The 24531-nt window shown below is 45.7% G+C and overlaps 1 protein-coding gene across 1 annotated transcript in view; it reads left to right on the plus strand.

Annotated features, from left to right (window-relative positions):
- LOC138512237 (cytochrome P450 2B1-like) overlaps nucleotides 1–24531 on the plus strand; it is a 173136-nt gene that overhangs the window by 108245 nt on the left and 40360 nt on the right. The window contains exons 7-8 of the mRNA XM_069627679.1: nucleotides 11106–11297; nucleotides 22487–22650. Of these exons, the coding sequence (XP_069483780.1) occupies nucleotides 11106–11297; nucleotides 22487–22650 (356 nt within the window). The remainder of the gene's footprint in view (nucleotides 1–11105; nucleotides 11298–22486; nucleotides 22651–24531) is intronic.

Here is a 24531-nt window from a genome sequence, read left to right on the forward strand (position 1 = left end):
AGTAAATTTCCTAATGGGTAGTGAGGGAGGTCTTTAACGATTGTGACAGCTCTGGTGGTCTTGTGGTAAACCGTGTGATGGGATCCAAGCTTTCCTTAGAAATACAATCAGCAAGAACCAAATGAGGGCGCTGGTCTACGAAGATATTTGCAGGAGGAGACCCTACCTTTCTCCATCGTGGGATCTGTCATGGATTCACATGCTCATGAATATTCCCCGTCGTCAGGCTATGAATCCTCAGTAAAAGAAAAAACAGTTTCACTTTCACAAAAAACTGTATTTCTCCTCTGAACCAATCACTGTGCTCTGGGTCATACTGCCCACATCCAATGACAGTCCTCTCCTAAGCCCCTCCTCTAGCAGCCATCTTCAGATTTTTACCGGACGCTTCAGTGTTGGGAGTCCTCGAGTTAGCTCTTATGGTCCTGCTATTTGTATGCTTTTTTGCGTTTTTAATGGAAAAAGTTCTATTTTTGGTTCGAAGAAGCCTGTGTGCTGTTTTCTTCCTCTGCAGACAGCGGGGACATGTTGTTGAAGTTCCACACCCCTCAAGGGTGAAGATCGTTGAAGATTCTACAAAGCCTTTGGGCCTACTTCGCACCCTTCAACCATCACAGAGGAGAAGGAGGGAAGGTCCCTCTTCAGGCCCTGCACCAAATGCAGGGTACGGAATGTGTTTGTGGAGGACAAGCAACTGCGAAGCCTCTACTGCTTGCACCCGGACCACGACGACATAGAGTGCGAGATATGCCTCGGTTTCTCCAAGAAAACGACTAAAAACAGGCGTAGTAGGTGGGCAGCATGGCTTAACGCCAAGGCCTCTGACCCATGCTCCGAGCAGGGTCAGGCCTCACCCAGGAAAGACCGGCCGGTCCGAGGAGCAGTCTTCCAAGTCCTTTGAGGGTGCCTCATCTGTGGGGGCCCAAGATAAGGCCAAGAGCAGCAAATCTGAGTCCACCGGGTTAGCCACAGAAGCGGGTCCCAAAGTGGATAGGGTGCGATCGACAAAACCCTCTGCCTCCATTGCCAGCCGACAATCGAGCTCCTCTTCGAAGAGGAAGTCATCTACCCCGGCAAAACTATGTGAGAAATCCGAGAAGCCACGGACGGAGGAGAAAAAGACCGAACATCCTAAGCAGGCTCAACCCTCACAGACCAAGACCTCGTTGGCGACTCCGTCAACGACTGCTACTGCCACGACAGCTAAGGGCACTGATCCTGCAAGGGTAGCCCCCATGGCTCAGATGGTATCCCGACCCCCAAGGCGGTGCCTTTGGGGGAAGTCTGTAGGCACCCCAGAAGGGGTGAAACCGGCTCAAGCCCCGGTCCAAACCATGGAGGTCTCGTCCACGGATGACAAAGACCAGGACTCCCTGCATACAGTCCACGAGGACGTCGAAGAGGAGGACGACGGCGCAGGGCCTAGTTTTCCTGTTCTGCCTTTGCAGCTGAGGGACATTTTCTTGGATATTCTGTCGACTCTACACACCTTGGTGTCAGAGATCCAGATGAGGATGCCTCCGGCTCCAGTACCTGTGGTCCCCCAGGTCCGTGATCTGCCTCCAGCGAAGAAGAGGAAGTGTCATCCGACGCCCACATTTCAACCTCTGCCACCACGTTGGGTCCATTCTCCCCCAGCAGACCCAGACACTGGGACAGATACGGCCACGACGACAGATGATGACGAGGAGATCGTCAGAGTGGACGGTGACTCTCCACATTTGGATTCTCCACATAGGGTGTCCCCACCGGATGAGGTGGGATCATTCCACTCCATCATCTCCAGAGCCTCCAAGCTATTCCAGCTGCTGCCGAGGAAACCAAGAAGGAGGACTTCTTGTACCAGAAGCGCAAGGCCACGAGGAAGACGATCATGGCGGTGCCACTTCTGGACGATATTTGGGATGAGGGCCTGGACCTCATGAAGAACCCTTGCACGGCTCCAGCCAAACGAGATACGCTGGAGAAGAAATATAGGGTGCCGGACTCCGCACCCAAGTGCCTGAGGTCACAGTCATCGCTGGATTTGGTGGTATCTCTGGCTGTGAGGAAACAGTTGGCCCGCCCGTCCTCGTCATCATCTTCGGTCCCTCCAGACAGCGAGGGGAAAAGGATTGATGCCATTGGAAAGGAGGTTATTCACACGCGGTGTCCACTAACAAGACGGCCAAAGCACTGGCGATCCTGGTCAGGTACGACAGGGAGTTGTGATACAAGCTGGGAGCGATTCCGGAGTTCCTCTCCAACGATAAGAAGATGGAGGCAATTGCTCTTTTCTAGGAAGGTGAAGTGGCATCTGATCACGCCATCACAGTGGCATTGGACGTCACCAACACAGGGTTCTGACAAATGGGGAACGGTGTCTGCCATCGTCACCAAGGTTGGATGAAAGTCACGTATTTCCGTCAGGAGGTCCAGGCAAATGTGCTGGACATTACCTTCGATGAAGAGAATCTGTTTGGGAAGGTCATTGACTAGTCTCTCCAGGCCATCAAAGCGAATAGGGAGAAGAGGCCCGTTCCTTGGGCACTCCCCAGCAGCACCGCTCTTCTTTTCACTCCTCCACGGGAAAGATGAGCAGGCCTTCCAAAGGTCTCTCAACAATGTACCAAAAGTCTTCCAGATCCACAATGCAGGAAGCCTACAGAGGCAGTTCCAAGGCCTGCTGTAGAGGAGGGCAGCGTTGCCGTCGCCCGCAGGGCAGGACACTGGCACTGAAGCAAGGCTGAACCAACCAGGATGTCAGGCCCTCACTCACGCACCCCAGTGGGAGGGCGGCTGGCAAAGTTCATCAGCGAGTGGAGAAAGATCACCACCGACAGATGGGTGCTGGACGCTCTCGCCCAAGGACACATCCTGGAGTTTCAAGGCAGGTGTGCGCGGATTCCTCCGGTTACCCATCAGGAGCAGCACATCCCTCAGCTCCTGGAAGAGGTACGGGCCATGCTGTGAAAAGGGGTGATAGAGCTAGTTCCCCAACGGCTCTGGGGCTCTGGAGTCTATACTAGATACTTTCTGGTCAGAAAGAAGACAGGGGGCTGGAGGCCCATCCTAGACCTACGGCGTCTGAACAAATACCTAAAGTCCCAAAAGTTCTGGATGGTCACGTTGCAACACATGTTCGACCAACTGAAAAAAGGAGACTTCTTGACGTTGTTGGACCTGGAGGATGCCTACTTCACGTCCCCATTCACAAGAAACATCAGCAGTTTCTATGTCTCGTGGTGCAGTGACAGCACTACCAGTTCAAGGCTCTACCTTTCGGCTTGAAGTCGGCCCCCAGAGTGTTCACAAAATGCCTGGCTCTGGTGGCAGCCCATCTACGTCTAGAGGGTATACACGTATACCTGTACCTGTACGACTGGCCGATTCACGGCACTCACGGGAGCTGGCCGACGGACACTCAGAGAAGACCGCCCGACTATTGACGGATTCGGGCTTCTCCATCAACTATTCGAAGTCCTGCTTAACGCCATCACAGAACATGCTGTTCCTAGGCACCAGACTCAAAACAGTGTCTTGCCTGGCATCGCCCTTGGAGGAGAGACTAGCAGCCATTCAAGGAAAGGTGCAACGGCTGTCGTCGACGAAGACGGCCATGGTGCGGGCCATCAAGTCATTACTGGGCATGATGTCATCCTACATCTACCTAGTATGTCTCTGCAGGTTGCAGATGGGACCCCTACAGGAATTCCTGGACACCCTCTCGATACAGGTGTCCGGAAGCTTCACAGACAAGATCTCTCTGAACGAAGAGTTCCATCGGGCGATAGGATGGTGGGGCCTCCACTCCAACATCGCCCAAAGCACAGGATTTCAAAAGCCCCATACCAGGAAACGGTCACCACGGACACCTCCCTGGAAGGTTGGGGAGCGTACAACGGACATCTACACACCAGGGGCCTGTGGGTTGCAGAGGAGATGGATCTTCATATCATCATCCTGGAGCTACGGGCAGTGTTCTGGGCCCTCAAGTTGTCCCTACTGTCTCTGAAAGGCAAGGTGGTGAGGATCTTCATGGACAACACCACCACCATGTCTTACATCAGGAAGCAGGAGGCACTCGAGCCCCGGGGATCTACAAAGAAGCGCAGGACTTGTGGCGCTGAGCCATCAGACAGGGGATGTTCCTTGTCCCTCTCCACCTGACGGGAGTCAAGAACACCATTGCCGACTCTCTCAGCAGGAAACTGTGCTCCTGCCACGAGTGGGAGCTTTGTCAGAGTCAGGTGGACCGCTTATTCGTCAAATAGGGCAGACCCCAGACAGATCTGTTTGTGACGGCGGCAAACTCCAAGTGCCAGAGGTTTGCCAGCAGATTCCAACAGCCAGGGAGCCTGGGGGACGCGTTCTCCTTCCCGTGGGAAGGGCTGTTTTTGTACGCGTTTCCTAAGTTCCCTCTCCTGCTATGAGTCATCAACACACTCAGACAGTGTCAATGTAAGATGATACTCATCAGCCCCGGCAAGGCCGAGGCAGATTTGGTATCCGGACCTTCTCAGCCTGTCAGCGTCACCACCGGTCAAGCTGCCAGTGGTTCCGGATCTTCACACCAGAGAAGGAGGCGCAATCCTTCATCACGACCCAGGATCGCTGAACCTGAGGGCTTGGTACCTGCAGCCTTAGAGTTTGGAGGATATGAGTTTCTTACAGGCTGGAGGGAGGTCCTCGCCAAGGCCAGGGCGTCGACAGCCTTGAAGTGTTACGGTCACAAGTGGAAGCATTTCGCTACGTGGTGCCGGTCACAGAAGATTACCCCTCTGAGAGCCATTGCCCCACAGATCCTTCCATACTTGCTATCCTTGGCCAAGGCCGGACTGGCGCATGCCTCCATCAAGGTACATCTGGTGGCTATCTCCCGCTACACCAGGTCCCCAGGAAGATCTTCACTTTGGTCCCACTGAGTCGTCAAGGAATTTCTCAAAGGACATTTCCGATCTTTCCCGCTAGTGAAGGCTCCTGCCCTGGTGTTGGAACTCAACGTGGTTCTGACGAGGCAGAGGGGCACGTCCCATTCCACGCAGTTTTTTCATACCGATCAGAGCTTCCAGAGCTCTACGCAGTTAATGTAATATTAACTAAACCAATTATGTTAAGAGGCTTGAGGGCGCTGGACTTGTGGCCCCGCTAGCCAATAATGTATGCACAAACAGCACAGTGTAAGGAGAGAGCAGACACAGGATCTGCTCTGCTGCATAGTAACAGAACTCAAGTGATGGGGTTAACATTTTATTGGCCGATTGTCAGCCAATGAAATTCAGTTAGAATGAGTGTTGGTGGGGTCAGTTCACGTCGCGTGGCCGCTGGAGAGGCAGAGCGCGCCTCCTCACTTGTTGCAGAGCAGCAGAGTGGAGTATTCAGCCTTCTTCGTTCTGATATGAGGCCCTGTCTGAGCTAGGGCGTGGTGTGGCGTGGCGTTGATTCGGCCTGCTATGCCTGAAGCACACAGCAAAACAGCCACGTGCATGCAGCGTGAGGGTAGTAGGGCCTTGTTGGGCCCACGCCTTGCCTTCGAATTTGGTGTTTTGGTGATAAGTAATGTAAGTAATAGTATGTACTACATGTTGGGGGCATATACTAATCTACAATAGTAATGTAGACTAGTATGTGCCAGTGCCCTCCCCACACCTCCCCCCCCTAGCTAGCCCCTAACACGGCTGAAGTTGGCCAAATCCGACTACTGCAGTCCTTCCGTCTTTCTCCATGGTGTCCTTCTTTCAGCAATTGTGATTGTGTCCTGTATCTGGGTAGGGACTCTGGTCTGCAAGGTCGGGTACTAGGAGCTGCTGCACCGATAGGGTCTGGGGAGATAACCCACTGCGAAGGACCCCCATCTCACTGTGACCCGCATATTGGGCAGTCCTGCGATGTATATTCTCTCAGGAAGCATACTCAGCGCTTTGCACCTGCCCTCCACTAGTTTCGCCCCCATCAACACTGCCTATCATTGGTAATGCAGCCATTCTGTGAATGGGGATGGGGTGGGGTAGGGCGGGCTGTGCACAACACAAGAGGCAAAGCAGAATAATCAATACCACGAGCCAGGCACAATACATCATTCCCACTACACTATTCTATCCAGGGGTTGTTTTTTCGGCAATTATCTTTGTCTCGCGTGACTGCTTTTGAATAAAATACTTCAGGCCCCGGATGGCGAGCATGTTGCGCAGGGTGACATTGCCCGAAACACACTTTTGAGTCATGTGGTCCACTACCATGGCCACTGAATCCACACAGCTGTTTCATAGCTTCGGAGAGACCATGGCAATAAAGGCCACTTACTTTTTTTTTTTTTTTAATTTGCTATAGTTATAGGTGGAAGGCGGCAATAACGGTACTGCAAATTGCGGTACCGTTATTGACCCTGGTATCCCTTTGCAGGTCCCGCCCTTAGAGCCTGGTAAGGACCCGCAAAGGAAACTCGTAGTAGGGCGGTAAAGGATTACCGGCACCAGTGCCCTTACCGGTGCCGGCAATCCCTTACTGCCCACCTCATAATGAGGCCCAATGTCTCACCAGGCCTGCCTTCAGCCACTTGATTTATAAGCACTCTGAGTGGCCTTCACTGAAGTCTGTTTAAAACAAGCATTGGCAAAGCCAACATTTTTGGCTTGTGCATAACTTTTGCCAGGCACTGCTATTAAATGCCCAGGTGGTTGCACCATTTTGCACCTGCTACCAACAATAGGTTGTTAATACTTCTACGGCTGTGCCTGGCAAGTGTCTTTCAGATGCCTACACAAAAGACCAAACTGTTGGCATTGCCAATGCTTGTTTTATAAGTGGCTTGTACACCCATCATAGTCCCGCCACCTATGCCATGCTGTATGACTGACTCTGGCACACCAGCACTGCTGCTGGCCTGGTGCATACATTCATTGAAAGAATAATGAGTAATTGATCTGTATCAACAATTCTGTGTAGTATTGGTTCTTAGAGTTGTATCTTATTCAATAATAAATTGTGGACTTTTATAGTGCTGATAGTAGCTTTTTATATATATTTATCGAACGTTCACTATCTTTGAAACTGACTTTACTGTGACTAGCCTGACTCAACACTATGAAATAGTGTATTCTTATTTATTATGTTAGTCTTGTATACTTATGTATTGTTTTATATGTGTGTTTTTTAGTGTGAAAAGTTCAATTAACTGAAACACATTCAAATAATAAATAAAATAAACAATCCGTAAAGCCAAATGCTCCTTCTTTCAGGAGAAGGTTGCAAGTGCTCTAAATCAACAGAAGGAACTGTTCTCCCTGGTACGCTCACTTTCATCCCTCGTCAACTCCTGTTCTACTGTGGTTCCCTCGCAGGTTCTCTGTGATTCTTTCGCCTCCTTTTTTGTCCCGAAAATAATCGATATTCGGCCAAGTATATGTGCCGCAGTGCCCACAGAGAATGTTCTTACTCTGGTAACTTCTGCCCTCTCTCAGTCTTTTTTTCTTGTCTTTTCAGATGAAGACATTCTTCAGGCTACTATGAAACTCAAATCAACATCTCCCCTAAACTCTGTCCATTTTAATGTTTGGAAGGAAGTCATGCCTACGATTGTTGCTTGGGTCACCATGGCGGTGAATGAATCCTGTACTTCCGGTAGGATCCCTAAATAATTGAAACAAGCACTGGTGGTCCCTCTTCTTAAAAAACCTACTCTGGATCCCTCGATCCCTGCTAATTTCCGACCCATCTCTCTTCTCTCCCTATGAAACATCTTGAATCTTTCATCTCTCCTTTACTTAGTCAGTTCTTGGAAGAGTCTGTTTTTTGGGGGGTTTTTTGTTCTTCTCAGTCGGGCTTTCGTCCAAGCCTAGGGACAGTGAGTGTTTTAGTCTCAGCTCTGGATGACCTGGTGTGGCTGTCCGATCAAGGTGGAGTGGGGGCGCTCGTCTTAATAGATCTATCGGCAGCGTTGTGACCACCCCACCCTGTTGGACTGCCTTGCCCGAGTTGGTATCTCTGGTTCAGTGCTGGCATGGTTCTCGATTTCTAACTGACAGGGCGCACATACTTTCTCTTTTTCCTTTCCACTCAGTCTCTGTTCCTTTGTCTTGTGGGGGGTTTCTCAGGGCTCGTCTCTGTCTCCCATTCTCTTCAATGTATACATGCAACCGCTGATGGGCCTCATCCACTCCCACAGCTTCTGGTGTTACTCATATGCAGACGACGCATAGATTCTAGCCCACCTGAATCTTCTCCATACTGACATGTTAACTCAGTTTAGGAGTTGCCTGCAGGCCGTGGGGAGGTGGATGAGGTCTAACTGGCTTAGATTGAATGGGTACAAAATAGAAGTCCTTGTGGCTGGCCCTCTGTCTGCCACTGCCCTTAAGACCCCATCATTCTGGCCTTCTATTCTTGGAACCTTCCCCACACCTGTGTCGGTTGTCAGGGATCTGGGAGTGAAGCTGTCTTCTTAACTTTATATGGAGGCCCAAATTGGGGACACCTGTCAGGGAGGATATCGCCAGCTGAAAATTCTGCAGAACGTCCTTTCATTTCTACCTAAGCACTTCCATGCCCCGGGAGTAGCCTCACTGGTTATCAGTCGCCTTGATTATTGCAACTTACTGCTGTTCTTGGCGCAGCCATTGTACTTAATTCAGCGCCTGCAGGAACTCCAAAATCTGGTCGCTCGAGTGGCCACTGCATCCCCTTATGGTATGCACATTACACCTCTTCTGCAGAATATTCATTGGCCTTTGGTGAAGAAATGCATCAAATTTAAATCTCTGTGTTGCCCATCGGGCCGCATATGGTCAGGTAGCAGAATATCTTCGATTCAAATTTCGATTCAAATTTCTGATTTATATACCCACTCAGGCACTTCATTCTCAGGATGGCTATCTTCTTGTCATTCCACGCGATAAACTAGCTAGAACCGGTGGCCGCGTGTTTTCAATAGCAGCCGAAAAGCTGTGAAATGCACGAAAGCCATCTCAGGTTTAGGTGTGCTTCAAAACCCCTCCTATTCTAGTGTTATGATTGTACTGCCTTCTTTAGTCGAATCACTAGCGCCAATATGCCTCTGCCGAATGTGCGCTTTAGAAATGTCATAACATAACAATAGAACAGGCACATCTATGAATAGAGAAGATGGTTCAACATTGATCTCCTTTGTAACAAATCTGATAGATGAGGAAAGTCACCAAAAAGAAAAAGGCTTTTCCTGTTAATGGGACACCATATTTTATGGTTGATCTGGTTACAAATACAGTGAAAATGAGAATGGACTTAAGTGCAATTAAATGGAGCTGTTTGACCAGTGGGCCTTTTTTAACCAGCTAAACAAAAGTAACACTAAAAGAGAATAATAAAATATTTTGGGACCTGGGGGAACTGGAGCAATTATGAAGTTTGCAGAGAGGAAAGGTAGGGAATTTTGCCAGAGAGGATCAAAGCCTGAGATAAGAAAGAACAGTATTCAGTTTTGTCGGCAGAAAAGAAATTATTGGGCTGATAAACAGGATGTATGAGGTCTAGATGTTCTACTAATTTGGGAAGATGAGGAGCAGACAATGTTTGGCCATGCAAAAACGGAAAAAGGTAATAATACACTGTTATTGCATGCTTCCCTCCTTTTTTCTGAAATGTGCATTAAAGATAGATACATGCTACCGTTAAGTTACTCTAGACAAATATTTAGAGACTTGGTCACATCCACATCTGTGTTACCATCTGTTTCCATATTTGCACATATAACGGCTTGGCAATCTGAGCTGTCCCAAGGTTTCCACGCAATTATCTGCCCGAAGCAGCAAATGCACAAAGATCACTGCTGTGGAGGCAGGTGCACACAAGGGCGATCAATAATATGGGCTGCCATATACAAACATGCTGGCCATGAGGGATACCAATGGTTTCCTCATGCTCATTTCAAGAACAGAAAAAGTGTGGAATGCATGGGGATCCCAGTCTCTGCAGAAAATCCAATTATGGTGGGGTGAAGTCACTGGCTGATTTCTCTGCATGGAGTGGGGAAATCTACAAAGTTAGTTTCATGCACCATGCCTTGCTTCATCCAGGGGATCAAAATGAACCTGCTAGTGCTTTTTACTGGGTAATGTATTTTCTCATGGGGGGCATGCTCTGGTTTGATGTTATTTTGTCACAAAATAATCAAAATAAAGTTTAAAAAAACAATTGGGCCTCATAACAGGTCCGGTGGTAGCCGTGCCGGTAAAACTGGCAGGTTGCCGCCAGACTTGCACTATTTACCGGCACCTGGCTTGCCGGAGTTACCGGGGGATTACGTCCCTGGCGTTCCGGCAAGCCAGGCGCCAGTAAATGTTTATCCCCATTCCCATTCCCATTGAGTTCCATAGGACTCAATGGGAATGGGGGGCACGGAAGCACGTGCACCATTAATAACGGTGCCAGTGTTCCTGTGAAACTCTGCGGATGGGTGCCGTTCTGCCCGCCAGGTCTTCCCTGGCGGGCGGGACTGCACCCGCCCACAGAGTCGTAGTGTGCTGGTCCGGTAACAACAGTGCCGGTCGGTTTACCGGCACCGTTGTTACCGGACCGGCACTGTTGTAATGAGGCCCATGTGTTGGAAGTTATTCACCACGTTGAAAAGCAGTGTGCCGTTTCGAATTGAAAGATTTATTTAGTTTACTTCAGATTGTAATACATTAATGTGGTATTTTGCATGCACTGTAACCTGTTAAAGTGTATTAGTATGGCAAAGTGTACATGGATTAGTAAGGGGTGCTGAGATTGAGATTAGTATGGAGGTGCATTGACACAGCTGTGTGTGGCTATCGTCTAGAATAGACCGGGGATGATCCATAGCTCAGAATGTAGGAACTTTGACAGAACTGTGCATGAAATGCCATTACTGTAATAGTAGGTGTCGGTTCTGCGGTTGTTAGAAGTGGTATATTGACAAGAGTTTGGTCCAGTGCACTGTAATAGCAATAGAGTTCGTAAGGGATACTTTGGGGTTTATTTGTTGAACGTTGCTCACCTCTGAGGCATCTTGGCTATTGATTGAGAAGCAACCCATGGCACCAATATATTCATCACTCGGTGGGTGGTGAAAATTTCTGCATAGTCACTAAGATTGTCTCTCCTTTACTTCCCCCACTTTATGATGCCAGCCCAGTGCCAGCAGGAGATTGAGCAGGTGGTTGGCTGGGACCGTCTGCCTGCCTGGGATGACCGACTCAAGATGCCCTACGTGGAGGCAACAATCCATGAAATTATGCGCTTTGCCAGCATCACCGCTTTTGGGGTCTTTCGACAAGTCACTAAGGACACAGCCCTTCGTGGGTACCCGCTGAGCAAGGCAGGTATCTGACAAACAAATCACCTTGTGCATAAAGGTAAAGCTATGCTTTAAAGAAAGGTTTACGCAACCATTTTTCCCCAAACATCAGTGCACTGGTAAGTCTCCCTCCCATGAGATCATTTTTGCCTAAGTCCCACCACTGTGTGATTGATCAGGTAAGTCTGCCCTTCATAGGTTTGTAAACAGATGAACAATCCTGAGCGATTAATTCAATTCAAATCAGCTTTATTTCAGGAATTGTGTTCTCCATAAAAGCCACAAATATTAAATTGACAACATAATAGATTATCACAAAATCCCTAATATAATACATAAAAAACATAACAAAAACCTGTAAAAACAATCTGCAATTCAAATTCCAAGCCTTATGTTCCTGCAAATGAGGACCACATTTAGACCAATACAGAAAATCTATAATTTAATGATATGCAACACCAAACTACTCCAATTGCAGGTGTTGCAGGACAGTGGGTGCATTCATTGGGAGATTCAATCGCTTCTTTTTTCAGTAAAATAATTTTTATTGGTATATTAATGCACAAAACAGTATAATAAGAAAAAGATAAATTACTCAAATATCACAATTAGCATATAACCATAATGAAGAGAACAAAACTGAAACATAGCATAACTTCCGAAAGACTTGTTATTAATTCAACCATACTAAGAAATATATAATATGCATTAGATGAGCTAAGACTTAAAAGGGGGGACGACTAGACAAACTGGAGGAACATATAAGGAAAATGCGGGGGGGGGGCAATACAAAATCTGGACATAAATAAATGTATCATGCTAGATGAGCGTTAAAGACATTTCATTTGATATTAAATTTGGGCAGAGTTCAAGTAGACCGAGCATACATTTTTTTCAATTCTATGATACGAACAAATAGAATTTCACCACAAATTATAAGAACGTTTTTGTGCATGTTTCCAGTTGGTAGCAATGAGATGTAAGATTCAGCCGCTTCTTGAGGGACAAGTTCTCAATTTATTTTGTGTGCAGATTGCTCGTGCCCTAAATCTCGCGCCCCACGTGTTGCAGCTGGTAACGCTTGGGCCTTGTCGACCTCTATGGCTGGACCAACTACTTTTCCACAATATTGCGTGTCAAGAGTCTGGATTGCTTCACCTCGCCTAGCCAAAGTAATGGCACTTTTGGTTACTTATTCCTGACATCTAGCATGCTTATTAATAGGCATTCCTAAGTAATCAAAAATGGCAACTTGTTCCATTCTTCCCCCAATTGGTTCAGACATAGATTCAAGGACTGGCTTTAGTGACAGTTTTCTTTGTGACTCTTATAGTTGATCCTTTGTACGTGCAGATGTCTTCAAGCAGGTTAAGTTTACACTGCAGACTTCAGTGTCTCTTTGATGTTAAGACGGCATTGTCTGCAAATGGCAGCACTTGTATCTTTTCTCAGCTCAGGGTTGGCGCATCAGCCTCCAAAGCTGTCATGTTTGTTGCAATATAATTGATATACCATGGAAAAAATAATGGTGCTAACACCAAAGGTATTACAGGTGTCCACTACCAAGGCTCCCACAAGGGTTGAAATATGTTAAGTGAATCATGGTTTAGGTGCTGCCAGTGTATTCGTTTTGTATTTACTTGATGTCTTGTTTTGCTCAGATCTGTTGATGCCATCTTCAAGAGCTACCATTAGTGAAGATGATTGGATTGTGATCACTTTCCAGAGGTACAGCCAATGTCAGCATGTTTATCAAATGCAGCTTTCTGGGCCCGCCTTTATGTAGTCTATATAACTAGCCTTCCTTGCAGTCCTATTACATGGCTTTGTCTGGATCCTCCATTGCAGGCACTCAGGTATGCATTAGTAGAGGTAACTGCCTTAGTTTTTTTGGCGGTAAGACCTATTTGCATCACACAGTGCAGATAAAGCTTTTGTCTGGACATGGCAAGTCCCGCCACAGTAGGTTGGTGCAAATATGTAATAACACACAGCCTTCAACTTGTTTCTCAAAACATTTGATTTCTAAGTCATAGCAATTTGATATATATATTGATGCGTTGAAGTTAAAACCAGGCCTAATAAAACCAGGCCTAATAAACGTGTGGTTGTTCTGTGCAAGCTAACTGCAGCATTTGCGTACACGAAAAGTCCAACCTGTTTCTTTGGTGTCCAGAGATGTATTTCTGCTAAGGAATTTGGTGGTAGTTAATGCATTTAACCTAAAAGCATAGCTGCCCAGCGGTGACTCTGATATAAGATTATTTAAAATGTAATTCCAAGGTATGTGTCACTATTTAATTCACCCAAACATGCAGCGTGGATTGTGCTGCACCATCAATGGAACAAACTTCTTCTGCATTTGTCTTTTTGTTTCAGAAACCTGAGTTCTCAGTTCTAGTTTATTACCAACATCACCCTCAACGTAGCTAGCTTAATAGAGTTCTCTTTCCTGCTCACAGCTGCAAACATTCCCCGTCCCACTAGGAGCTAGAGCCACCAGATGTAATTACTCTGCCTTTAACGCTTGAATGGCAGACCCCCATCATATAGGATTTATTTAGTTCCATACTGGATGGATTTAAAGAGAATCTGCATAAATTCCCCTTCTTTAGAGCCCAAAAGAAGGAGGTTGGAGAATTTCAACAGACCTTATCCACTCATTCACAGAATCCAGAGGTAGATTATATGGAACATGTTTCCAAGTGTCTTGCAGAAATCATGGCACACACAAAGAAAACTACTTGTAAGTGTGGACTGTGCCACGCAACTTAACCATACCTAAACGAAATCTAGTGAAACACTTCACTGTGAGTTTCTCATAATCAAAATCTAGGCTTAGACTGAAATACATCTGTTCTCATGTAGATTTTGACTAAGAGCAACCACAAAGCCATTTTGGAGCCATCAAACCTTCATTGGTTACCCTGACCATCCTCTTCTGATAGAACCCTGCCGCCGCACTCAAGTAACTAGTAACCAAGGGGATGCTGATCAGTGGGAACAATCTTTGCTATCTGGTCCTGTTACCCCATTGCCCAGTTTATTTTTAGGGTCTTAACCCGCTAAGATTCATACAAATACATTTCTTTGTTTTTAAAAACATAATCCTAATTCTTTTTACTTGAAGGACAATGGTACTTAATTCCTATTTGAATTAAGTACCCTACTTGTGATAGCTTTGCTTTATTTTTACAAGAACATTATCTCTTGACTCATTCCTAGTATTGGAACTAATCGGATGTAGATATTACATTATTTATCACAGATTATTTTAAGGAGTTACATTGGATCTTCTGCTGCCATCCTCTTTTACAGCTCCACATACTTCAGCATTATTACACCCAGGAAGTATGAGGTGAGTGGATGCCATGTTCTGGCAGATTCCTGCATCCATATCCCCACAGATTGCTGAGAAAACATGAGGTGCTTACCACATGGGCAAATTACCCTTAAAAGGCCAAGAAGCGATTTTGGACATTGAGCCAGCCAAGTGAATGCTGTAAGAAAGCATGAAAGAGGCTGCGTTGAGGGTGTTTCTTAGTACCCACCCTCCCATCGCCTCATCAGTATTTTCTTGGCTATATGTCTATTGGTGAAATATAAGTTGATGTACATCCCCAAAATACATGTAGAGAAGAGTCGAAAATAGTTAAGTAGACCACAACATGGTGAAACACAGATCCTGTGTTTTTCTATTTGTGTGAGAGCTTACATTTGTTCTCATTAGCAGGTTGTTGGTCAACTAGATCCTCACAAGTGTATTAACATTTCGAACAAGCCCTCGCTATTTACTTTGTATCGCAACTTCAGCTGTATGACTCCCGGTGAGATCCTCCCACTTATAGGGATGCAAGAGTGTCTGTGTGTGTGTGTGTGTGTGTGTGTGCACACGCAAGTGCCACAGGCACCAAAAGAGAGAGACACACGCACGCACACACACATGCATCCATATCTCAGATATGAATTACCTATGGAAATGTTACTTAAGATATAGGGAATGAATGTTCCAGGACCCTAAGCATGAAACACACAATACACCTTGTAATGAAAATTTTAAAAAACATGTTGCAAATTTGTTTAGTTATCTTGTGACAAAGCACCTATTAGACAATTTCAAATGTATATTGATGGCTACCAATATATCCTTTTTTAAATTACTTATACTTCAAAATAAACATAAATGTCTTAAAGTATCAGACTTCAAAAACACCTTCAAAATTTCTGTAATATCAGACAATTCTTCAATACATGTCTTTATTATATCACTCTTCCAAATTTCTTCATAGTTCAAAATATAATTTTCTCTTTTGTTAACCTCTTCCAACTTTCTTCATTGTTCAAAATATGATATTTACAGTTTTGATATTCAAATTCCCCTTTTGATAACCTCTTTTCTGTTTTTGTTAACCTCTTCCAACTTTCTTCATAGTTCAAAATATAGTAACTACAATTTTGGTGTGCGCATTCCTCTTTTGTTAACCTCTACACGTGTTTCCACACCTTTTTGTGGATCATCAGGAGGATTTATATTTTGATTAGCTTCCTGCATCTGTTGACATAAACAATGTCAAAAGAAAAAGATATAATAAATATATATAGTCATCCTTTGTATATTTAGCAGTAGAGTTGCCTCTCATCACTTCTGAACATTGCTAGTATAAAGGATTTATTCTGTTACTTACCCATCCTTATCCTTATCCTTGTTTTCCTCAATATATGAGAGACTTTCTATTTTGGCTGGCGATTTTGACAAAGTTTCTAGAAGCAGATGAAAGATATAGGCTAATGTGAATGTGTCCTACTCTGGTTTGTCTAAAAAAGCATCCTAATATCACTAGATCCATCAAAAGTAAAAAATGTTTACCTTGTGCATATTTTGAACTATGAAGAATGGGTTCTCTAGGTTTTTTGCTGTTCCCCCTTATCCTGGGTGGGACTGTGGTTATGGGTCTGCACCTGTTGTGTATGATGGTGTCAGGGCTGTGATTGGTTGCTGGTGGTTCAATGATTGTCCCCTGCCATGCGCCAGGGACCAAGGGCAGGAGACTAGGGGGATCATCCCCATTCCTCCCTGGGCCAATCATCCACTGGCTTGTTAGTATTTGTATTTGTATTTATTTGTATTTATTTTATTTGTAGCGCGCGCCAGGCCCAGGGGCATCCAGGCATGAAAAACATAGTAGGCATATTTAAATATATTCCACAACATATACAAAATCAACAATAGAGCGTACATTTACAGTATAGTACATAGGTGATCACAATGGGTAGTTTATCATATGAACATAATTTAGGCGGGGCAAAGTTTAGAGGAGGCAGATAACTCAAGGTGATTGCAGCAGGCGGAGGCTACATTAGATTTGAGCGAAAAGCCAAGATTTGGTTTTCAGTTTCAATGAATTGAATGAAGGCTCAGTCCTGATATTGGACGGAAGAGTGTTCCATAGCTTAGTGGCCAAGACAGGGAAGATTACGCCCCTGGATTTTTGGAGTTTAAATCTTGGCAGAGATAGGCTGTGTATCTGGGCAGTTCTTTGGGGTCGAGAGGAAGTGTGCATGGAGAGGCGGTTGGAAAGGTAGAGGGGGGCCTTGTTTGTCAAGCATTTGTGGGTGAGGGCAAGAGTTTTCAGTGCAATTCTTTGTTTGACAGGGAGCCAATGCAGGTTAGTCCTGATATCGGATATGTGTTGGTTTCTTGGAATATTTAACGCCGCTCTAATGGCGTTATTCTGGGTAATTTGCAGTTTGTTAAGGTTGGACTGGCTGGTTCCCAGATAGAGGGCACTGCAGTAGTCAATCTTAGACATGATAAGTGTTCTAGCTAGCGTGATGCTATTGGGTGTGGTCAGAAAAGGTCTGCAGGCCGCAATGAGTTTGCAGGTATATGCCAACGCTGATCTGACGGCATTAGTTTGTCTTGTCAAGGACATGGTGGAGTGAAGATAGATGCCTAAGGTTTTAGTATCCTTGGACACTTTAATGACATTGCCATCAATGATGAAGGACTGATACAAGTGATCTAATTTATTAAGCCTTTGAGAGGAGCCCAAGATGAGGAGCTCCGTCTTATCATTGAGACAAAGTTCGTGTTGGGCCATCCAAGCCTTGATTACCAAATATACTTAGTTCAATGCCTTGGTATCCGTAATGTGATCACCTGTGATGGGGATGAGTATCTGGGTATCATCAGCGTAATTAGTGTAAAAGACACCCAGATAATCAAGAACATCAAAGAGTGGTTTGGTGAACACATTGTAGAGTGTAGTTGACACACACAAGCCTTGTGGGACCCCACATTGGATAGGGGCTGGGTCAGTGGCTGCTGAAGGGGAGAAAACCCTCATGTGTCTGTTACTGAGAAAGGAACTGATCCACGCAGTGGCTGAATCGGAAAAGTAGGCAGCAGAGCGGGGGTTCTGACACAGGATTTTGTGATTGACCAAATCAAAGGCTGCAGACAGGTCTAAGAGTAGTAGCAAGGCTAATTTCCCATTATCTTTCAAGACTTCGATTTGAGTTTTCAAAGCTATCAGAGCCGTTTCGGTCCCATGCCTGGGACAGAAGCCAGATTGTCTTAGTCCAAGGAGGTTGTTAAGTTCCAAGTAGTCTTGAATCTGCAGATAGGCCGCACAATCAAGTATTTTGAGCATGAACGGGACAGTTGTAATAGGCCTGTAATTAGTTGGTATACTCGGGTCTAAGGAAGGTTTTTTTTAGCAGTGGGATCACCCAGGCATCCTTGAGATTGTCAGGAACAATACCTGTTTTAAAGGAAGAGTTGATAAAGGCCGTTATGAAAGGGGCAAGGTCATGAGCCGATTCTTTGATGATGGAAGCAGGGCAGGAATCACCTTGGCAATTTGACGGTTTAATTTTATTGATGATGACTTCCACTTGGACAATGGTGAGTGGAGAGAAGGCAAACGGTTTGATCTTAGGTGATACCAAGGGAGGGGTTGTGATAGGAGTGGGCTGACGATTATCCAGCTTCCATCCATTTTGTTTATCTTTAATTTTAGATTGGAGGGAGGTGATTTTATTCGGTAGGGCTGTCTGGATATTAGTGCACCAATTGCTATCTTTAATACAAGTGTCAGGAGGTGTGGCAGGAGATTCCAGTTCCTTTAAGATCTTGAATAGTTCTCTAGTATTCAAATCTGCTTGCATGACGCGGGTATTAATGGACTTTTTTTGGCATGGTAGTTGGCTTCTTTATAGTTAAGGGTGGCTAGGATAAGGCCATCCTTGTGAGCATCTGACTGATGGCTTCTCCAGCGGTTTTCCGCGCAAAGTTTAGTTTTGCGGAGCACTCTTAGCTGCGGTGTAAACCAGGAGTTAAGGTGCGCATGCTGTTTAGGCTTTCTCAGTTTAATGGGGGCAATAGAGTTTAAAGATGAGAGCATTGCTTGATTGTAAGTGTCAGCAAGGATTATAGGATCGGAGCAGGAGTATGGGACCTTGTTAAGGGCGGGGAGTAAAAGAGGGAGTAGTTTTTCTCTAGTTATGTCCTTTTTGTTTCTAGTAGGGATGGCAGGAGCCATTGTAGGTGGAAGGCGTGAGGCTGCTTCAATCGTAAAGGTGATGATATGGTGGTCAGACCATAGCAGGGTATATTAGATATTACATTGATGTTGCAATTGGTATCAGCTACCCAGTCAAGTGTCCTTCCTTTGATGTGGGTAGGTTATAGGATGTGCTGAGTGAATCCGAGGTTGGTTAGAGCATTAGCAAGGTCAGTGGCGGTAGGGTCATTGAGGTCACAGAATCCCAAATTGAGGGCTCCTAGGAGAATGATTTGCGAGTTGGTTTTGGATTTATCAAGTAATAAGGTAGAGATGTCATCCGCAAAGGAGGAAGCTGGGCCGGGTGGTCTGTAGATAAGGTGTAAGGTGGCAGTTTGGTTGGGCGTTAGAGGTAGCTTGACTGAGATTAGCTCTGCAGACTCCAAGTTGACATTGGGTACAGCTCTTAGGCCAAGTGAATTTTTGTGGATGAAGGCAACTCCACTCGGCTCTAGATTGGACAGTGTTACGATCGCAGCGCGTAATACTGTAATCTGGAGGCATGGCAAGAGATAATGCAGGTCCAGATGCTGCATGTAACCATGTCTCAGATATAGCAATAAAGTCAAGCTCTTGGGTTGTGATAAGGTCAGCAATGTCTAGTGCGTGGGCTATGATCGATCTAGCATTAATAAGTGCGCCTTTGCCCTGAGCAGCTTTGGCTGCTTGGTCTACAGTTGTAGGGTTATTACTAGTGAAGGGTGTACATGTGGTAAGGGGGCTGTGACCAGGTAAGGGGAGTTTGGGCAAGGTGTGGGCAGTAGAGTTGGAACGCTTATTCACGTGACAGAGCCTGGATCCTAGTCTCTTATTTCTCATGTGGATGGCACAAGGTTGATTTGGTGTGGGTTTCTTTGCAAAGTGTTCTAGACAGAGAGCAGGGGCATGGAGGTACTGGTCAGTGGAGGCATCTTTATGATTGTGCTCATTAGCCGCTGGCAAGAGACAACCCCAAGTGCGGCCGTGGCTGAGGGAGGGCAGGAGAGGTGGATAGGTCGTGTAGGGGTGAGCAGCCTTGCCGCGATGGACAGGAGTGAGAACAGTAGATGGACACAAGTTAATAACATGCGAGAGCACATGATAAAACGTAATGTTGTACGTGCATCTAGAGAACCAGAGGACAGAACATACATCAGGGTCAATGACAGGCATCCTCTCGGTCATTACATTTCTGGTCTCTGGAGCTAAGGTAAGGGCCACCAAGGAGCAATACAGTAGATCGGATGCCTACCTAAGCCAGTGGATTATGGGCTTGGGTCAACATTGGGGAGCCCTGCTCACCCTCTCTTTGTCGGTGTTGCATGCAAGGCGCAGTCACAGAACCCTGTAAGGGTGCACTAGTAAGGCTCTGACACAATGGTGGCATGTTTCCGGATATAAACATTTATTAAATAAGAAAAGGTTGGAAAAATGCTTTGCTGTCCCTAAAGCTAAGAGGGGTTTTCCTACCTCAAAGGAAACTAGTGAAATTGTCAGAAAGTCACAAAATAAAGAGCCAGTCACTGCCGTGTCCAAAAACCTGCTTCTGTCCCTAACACTAATAATCTAAGATAACTGTGCAAGGATGGTCTTAAAGTAATAAGTGTTTGTTGTGCTTTCAAACAACAGAAACGTTCCCAGTCTTTCTGGTAATAAAGTGTTGCAAAATAATGTTCCAAAATTTGTAACTCCAAAGGCTAGGGTTGTGCTCCTTTCTCCTAGACGTATTCTTCTCTCAAGTTGCTAGATCTCTCATGAGGACCTGTTGCTTGATCTACCAGTTCCTTTATCCTACCAGCTTGGTATGGTTCGCTACCAAGCATAGGATTCCTTTTCCCTATTAGTCCTAGGGTTCTTGACCCTCTTATCCTTAAACTCTTAAGTGGGTGCGGGTCCCAGACCTGCAAGACTTTACACAGCTTGGTTTACTTCCATGCCAAGCAAATGTTTTCTCTAGTAACGTCTCTTTTCTTCTTTCATGGTCCAGACCCTCTTGGCTTTAAACTTGGCTTTAGTTGTGAGCCAATGCCTGGGCTCAGAAGGCTAGACTGCTTGCTCACCTTCATGCAAGTAATCCTTGTACTCCTGGCTATCTTCTTCGTCACAGTGTTTTAGGGGAGAAGGAACGGCATCCTCAGATTCGTCACAATCCCCTTCTATGGAACCACTCCCCAACTGTGAGAAAATGAAGCCTAAGCAGATCCAAATTCCCAGTGAGGAAAAGCAAAACTTCACATTCCCAGAATCTATTTTGTCCATTTGATATTAGTAGCTGTACTGTTATAATCCAATCCATGGTATCGGAGAAGTCTATTCAAAGCCCTAGCAAGATGGTATTTGAGCTCCAAAGTGCTGCAAATTGTATTATACATTGTTGCAAATTTGCAGCTGACAGTAGGTTTTCCTGCATGTAATGCAAAGTTACCAATTCATTGTTTTCTGGCAGAATGTTCCCTCGCGGAAGATACATTTCTGCAAATTCACCATGAGCCAACATTATCGATGCATTCAGAATGTTTCAAAAGCATACAAGGGTTTTGTAGCATACAACTCACACACTGAGGGAATATTATACCCGATCCTTGCACAGGCAGTGCTTGAGTGCGGCGAAAGTAGAATCCAAGATGGTGAACATGCCAGATAAAGCATTGGCCTGGTCCCTGAAGACCTACGTAAGGACAGATACTCTCCGGAGCAGAAAACAATCCCATTCCTGCCTTAATTACAGAAAGCAGGTGCCTATTTTCACCAAAGTTGCAACTAAAGTGGAGAAGGGAAGCACTAACCCAGAGATCCCGCTCAGTCAGTGTGGATTATTGGAGAAGGCGGATGTGGTAAGTGGTTGGAGAGCATTGGATAAAGACGAGGCTTAATGAGGAGAACTTGGAGGTGCTTAAAGCAAGAGAGGGAGAAGAGACAGGAGGAGTTGGTAACATTAAAAGTAGAAGGTGGAACAGAGGAGAAGGAGGTTGTAACTGAGGAGGAGGATGTGTTAATAGGGGACTCTCTGCTCTGATGGCAGCAGGCCTGGAGCCTTCACTCCCATCTCCCATAATATGGCAGTTGTATATGGGGGGAATCACAAACCTTGTAACCTTTTTCCAAAAAATAGTAAAAAAACACAATGCATGCATGTTGGAGACCTCTTTTACTGTTGCCAGTAACTAACTGTTTTACCTGTGATATTATTGGTCTTCTTGGATCATCATTTTGCTTACTGTTTAAATGAGTTGATTGTGTTTTTTTTATTGTGTTAGAAAGCTGTTTTTCCCTGCTGTATAACTGGTAAAAAAACAAATAATAATAGGGGAGGAGGAAGTGGTAACAGAGGAAAAGCAGATAGCAGCAGGAGGGAGATAGGTGAAGTAACTGGTAAACAACAGGAGGAGGATGTGGTATCCTTGCTTATGCTTCTGGATCTTTCTGCAACATTTGACTTTTGTCAACTAGAACATACTGACTGATAGACTGTGCTCTGCAGCAAATCTTTCATCTCAAGCAGCAGAGTAGGTTCCTTCATTCTTGTCTGAACATATGGCTAGAGTCTGTAGCGCATCCACCGTGGCTGCACCCGTCAAACTGGAATGTGGTGTGCCACAGGGATCCTGCTTGTCTCCTATTCTTTACAACCTGTTCACTAAACCTCTGTTTGACGTCTTGGATGTTGTAGGCGTCTTTTACACCAACTATGCCGATGATAAACAAATCCTGCTTCAGCTCTCAGAGGACTATAAGCAGTATGCAGTCAACATCAACAAGATCTATGACATCATTCAAAGATGGATGGCCTTCATTGGGCTAGCGCTTAATGATGCCAAGAAAGAGCTCCTCATTGTTGGTACACAATATAGATTAGGTAGGTTTTCCCCTGAGTTTAAGGAATTTACCATTGCTGTTTGTGTCATCCCAGTGGCGGCCAAAGTTAAGACTTTAGGGGTCTTCTTTCATACTAACCTAAACATAAAAACCCCAACCAACTATATTGTCTCTACGATGTCATACTTTTTTAAACTGCTCTGTCCAATCCACCCGGTTCTTTCTAAAGTAAACTGTGCCCATTTGGCGCAAGCCATTGTTGGTGCCAAAATGGATTATTGTAGCAGCCTCCTACATGGCACATCAATATTTCTAAATTGGAGACCCTGCAGAATAGTGTGGTTTGGCTTGTGAATCAACTTAAGCACAGAGACTACATTAGAGAGGCCCATCGTGCACTGCACTGGCTCCCAGTGAAGGAGCGTTTTGCCTTTTCAGGTCATTATCATTGCTCACAAGTGCTTGTGTGGAAGAACCCCACGCTACCCGAAATCTAGATTAACCATCAAATCCAGCCCTCACCTTTTGGGTTCCAGCAATAATTACTTATTGGTTACCCGACGTGTTAAACTGGAACTAGCTGGGAGATTGGCCTTTGATTCCACAGCTCTTTGTCTTTGGAACAATCTTCCGCCGGACCAAAGAGAAATTCACTGTCTGCCACACTTTAAAAAAAGCCTTCAAAATCTATCTCTTTGCCGATTCATTCTCTGAGTCCTGCGGCATTGAAAATAGCCTGTACTTAGGTATTTAGTGGTATGTTTTGTTTGTTGGTTTCTTCTAGTGTATATGTATGTATCATGTTTAATGTTGCTTTGTTCGTTTTCTTTGTGCGCCTCTTTGCCTAGGGGATGTGGGCATGTTACAAATATTAAAATAAATAAATGAATAATGGTCAATGAGAAGGTGTTAACAGGTGGGGAGAGCAAGCTTGAAGAAAAGAGAGCCACCTTCTACCTAGACAGACTAGGAAGGTTTGGCAAGCCTAGTTGGACCCATGCAGTGCCAGAGGGAGGGAGGAGAAACGAGACATAGGCAGGTCGTAAGAGGAGCATTAGTTAGGGCAACTGAGGGGTGGAGACTGCACGTTTTGTGGATGGGGGAGAGCAGCAATGGGGACACGCGGGGTGGTACGAGGTGGAAACGACTACTGACGTCCTCTCATCCCAACCAATAAGCTGCACCTTTATGAGCATTTGGTGGAGGAGTTGACCCTATGGATCAAGAGAAATTTCTTTTGGAACTACGACTGGCCATAGGGCTCTACAAAACTTGAAAGGGTACGCTGGTAGACATTTAAGTGTTTCTAAACCCTTGCACACCTGCAACACCACTGGTAGGTGAGATGGCATCACACCCAATGAAGTATAGTTTTTTTGATTTCTTCAGTGTCCTGTGGTTGCATTCCTTTTGTTTGTTCTTTTTCTAAATAAGCCCTAGTGAATCGTACTGTCCGAGTTCAGCCTTTTGTGCAACCTGTGTGGGCTTTCTGACAAATCATACTGTTTTCTCTGATTATTCCACAGGATGTCTACCGCACAGAGCCTGTTTGTCCGGAAGCTGCCTCACCCCACCCCCTCCTCCTGAAGCTGTTCCCGCCTACCCCATCTGGAGCTCTTTCCCCCCTTCACATGCTCCTACCAACCCCTCTCATCACCCCACCTGGCCTACTTCACGGAACTGCCACTTCCTAGAGCTGTTTGCCACCCCGGCTTCCTAGAGCTGTGCACGCTCCACCCCATACTCCCTCTGCTTGCCCCCTGCCTCGCTTCCTGCAGCTATTTAACCCTACTGCTTCCTGGAGCTGTTTAACCCTACCACCTCCTGGAGCTGTTTGCCCCCTGCTTCCTGGAGCAGTTTTCCCCCCATTTCCTGGAGCGGCTTGCCCTTCCATCACGC

The sequence above is a fragment of the Ambystoma mexicanum genome, chromosome 1p, assembly GCF_040938575.1.
Source record: "Ambystoma mexicanum isolate Mex_15411 chromosome 1p, UKY_AmexF1_1, whole genome shotgun sequence".
Taxonomy (NCBI): Eukaryota; Metazoa; Chordata; class Amphibia; order Caudata; family Ambystomatidae; genus Ambystoma; species Ambystoma mexicanum.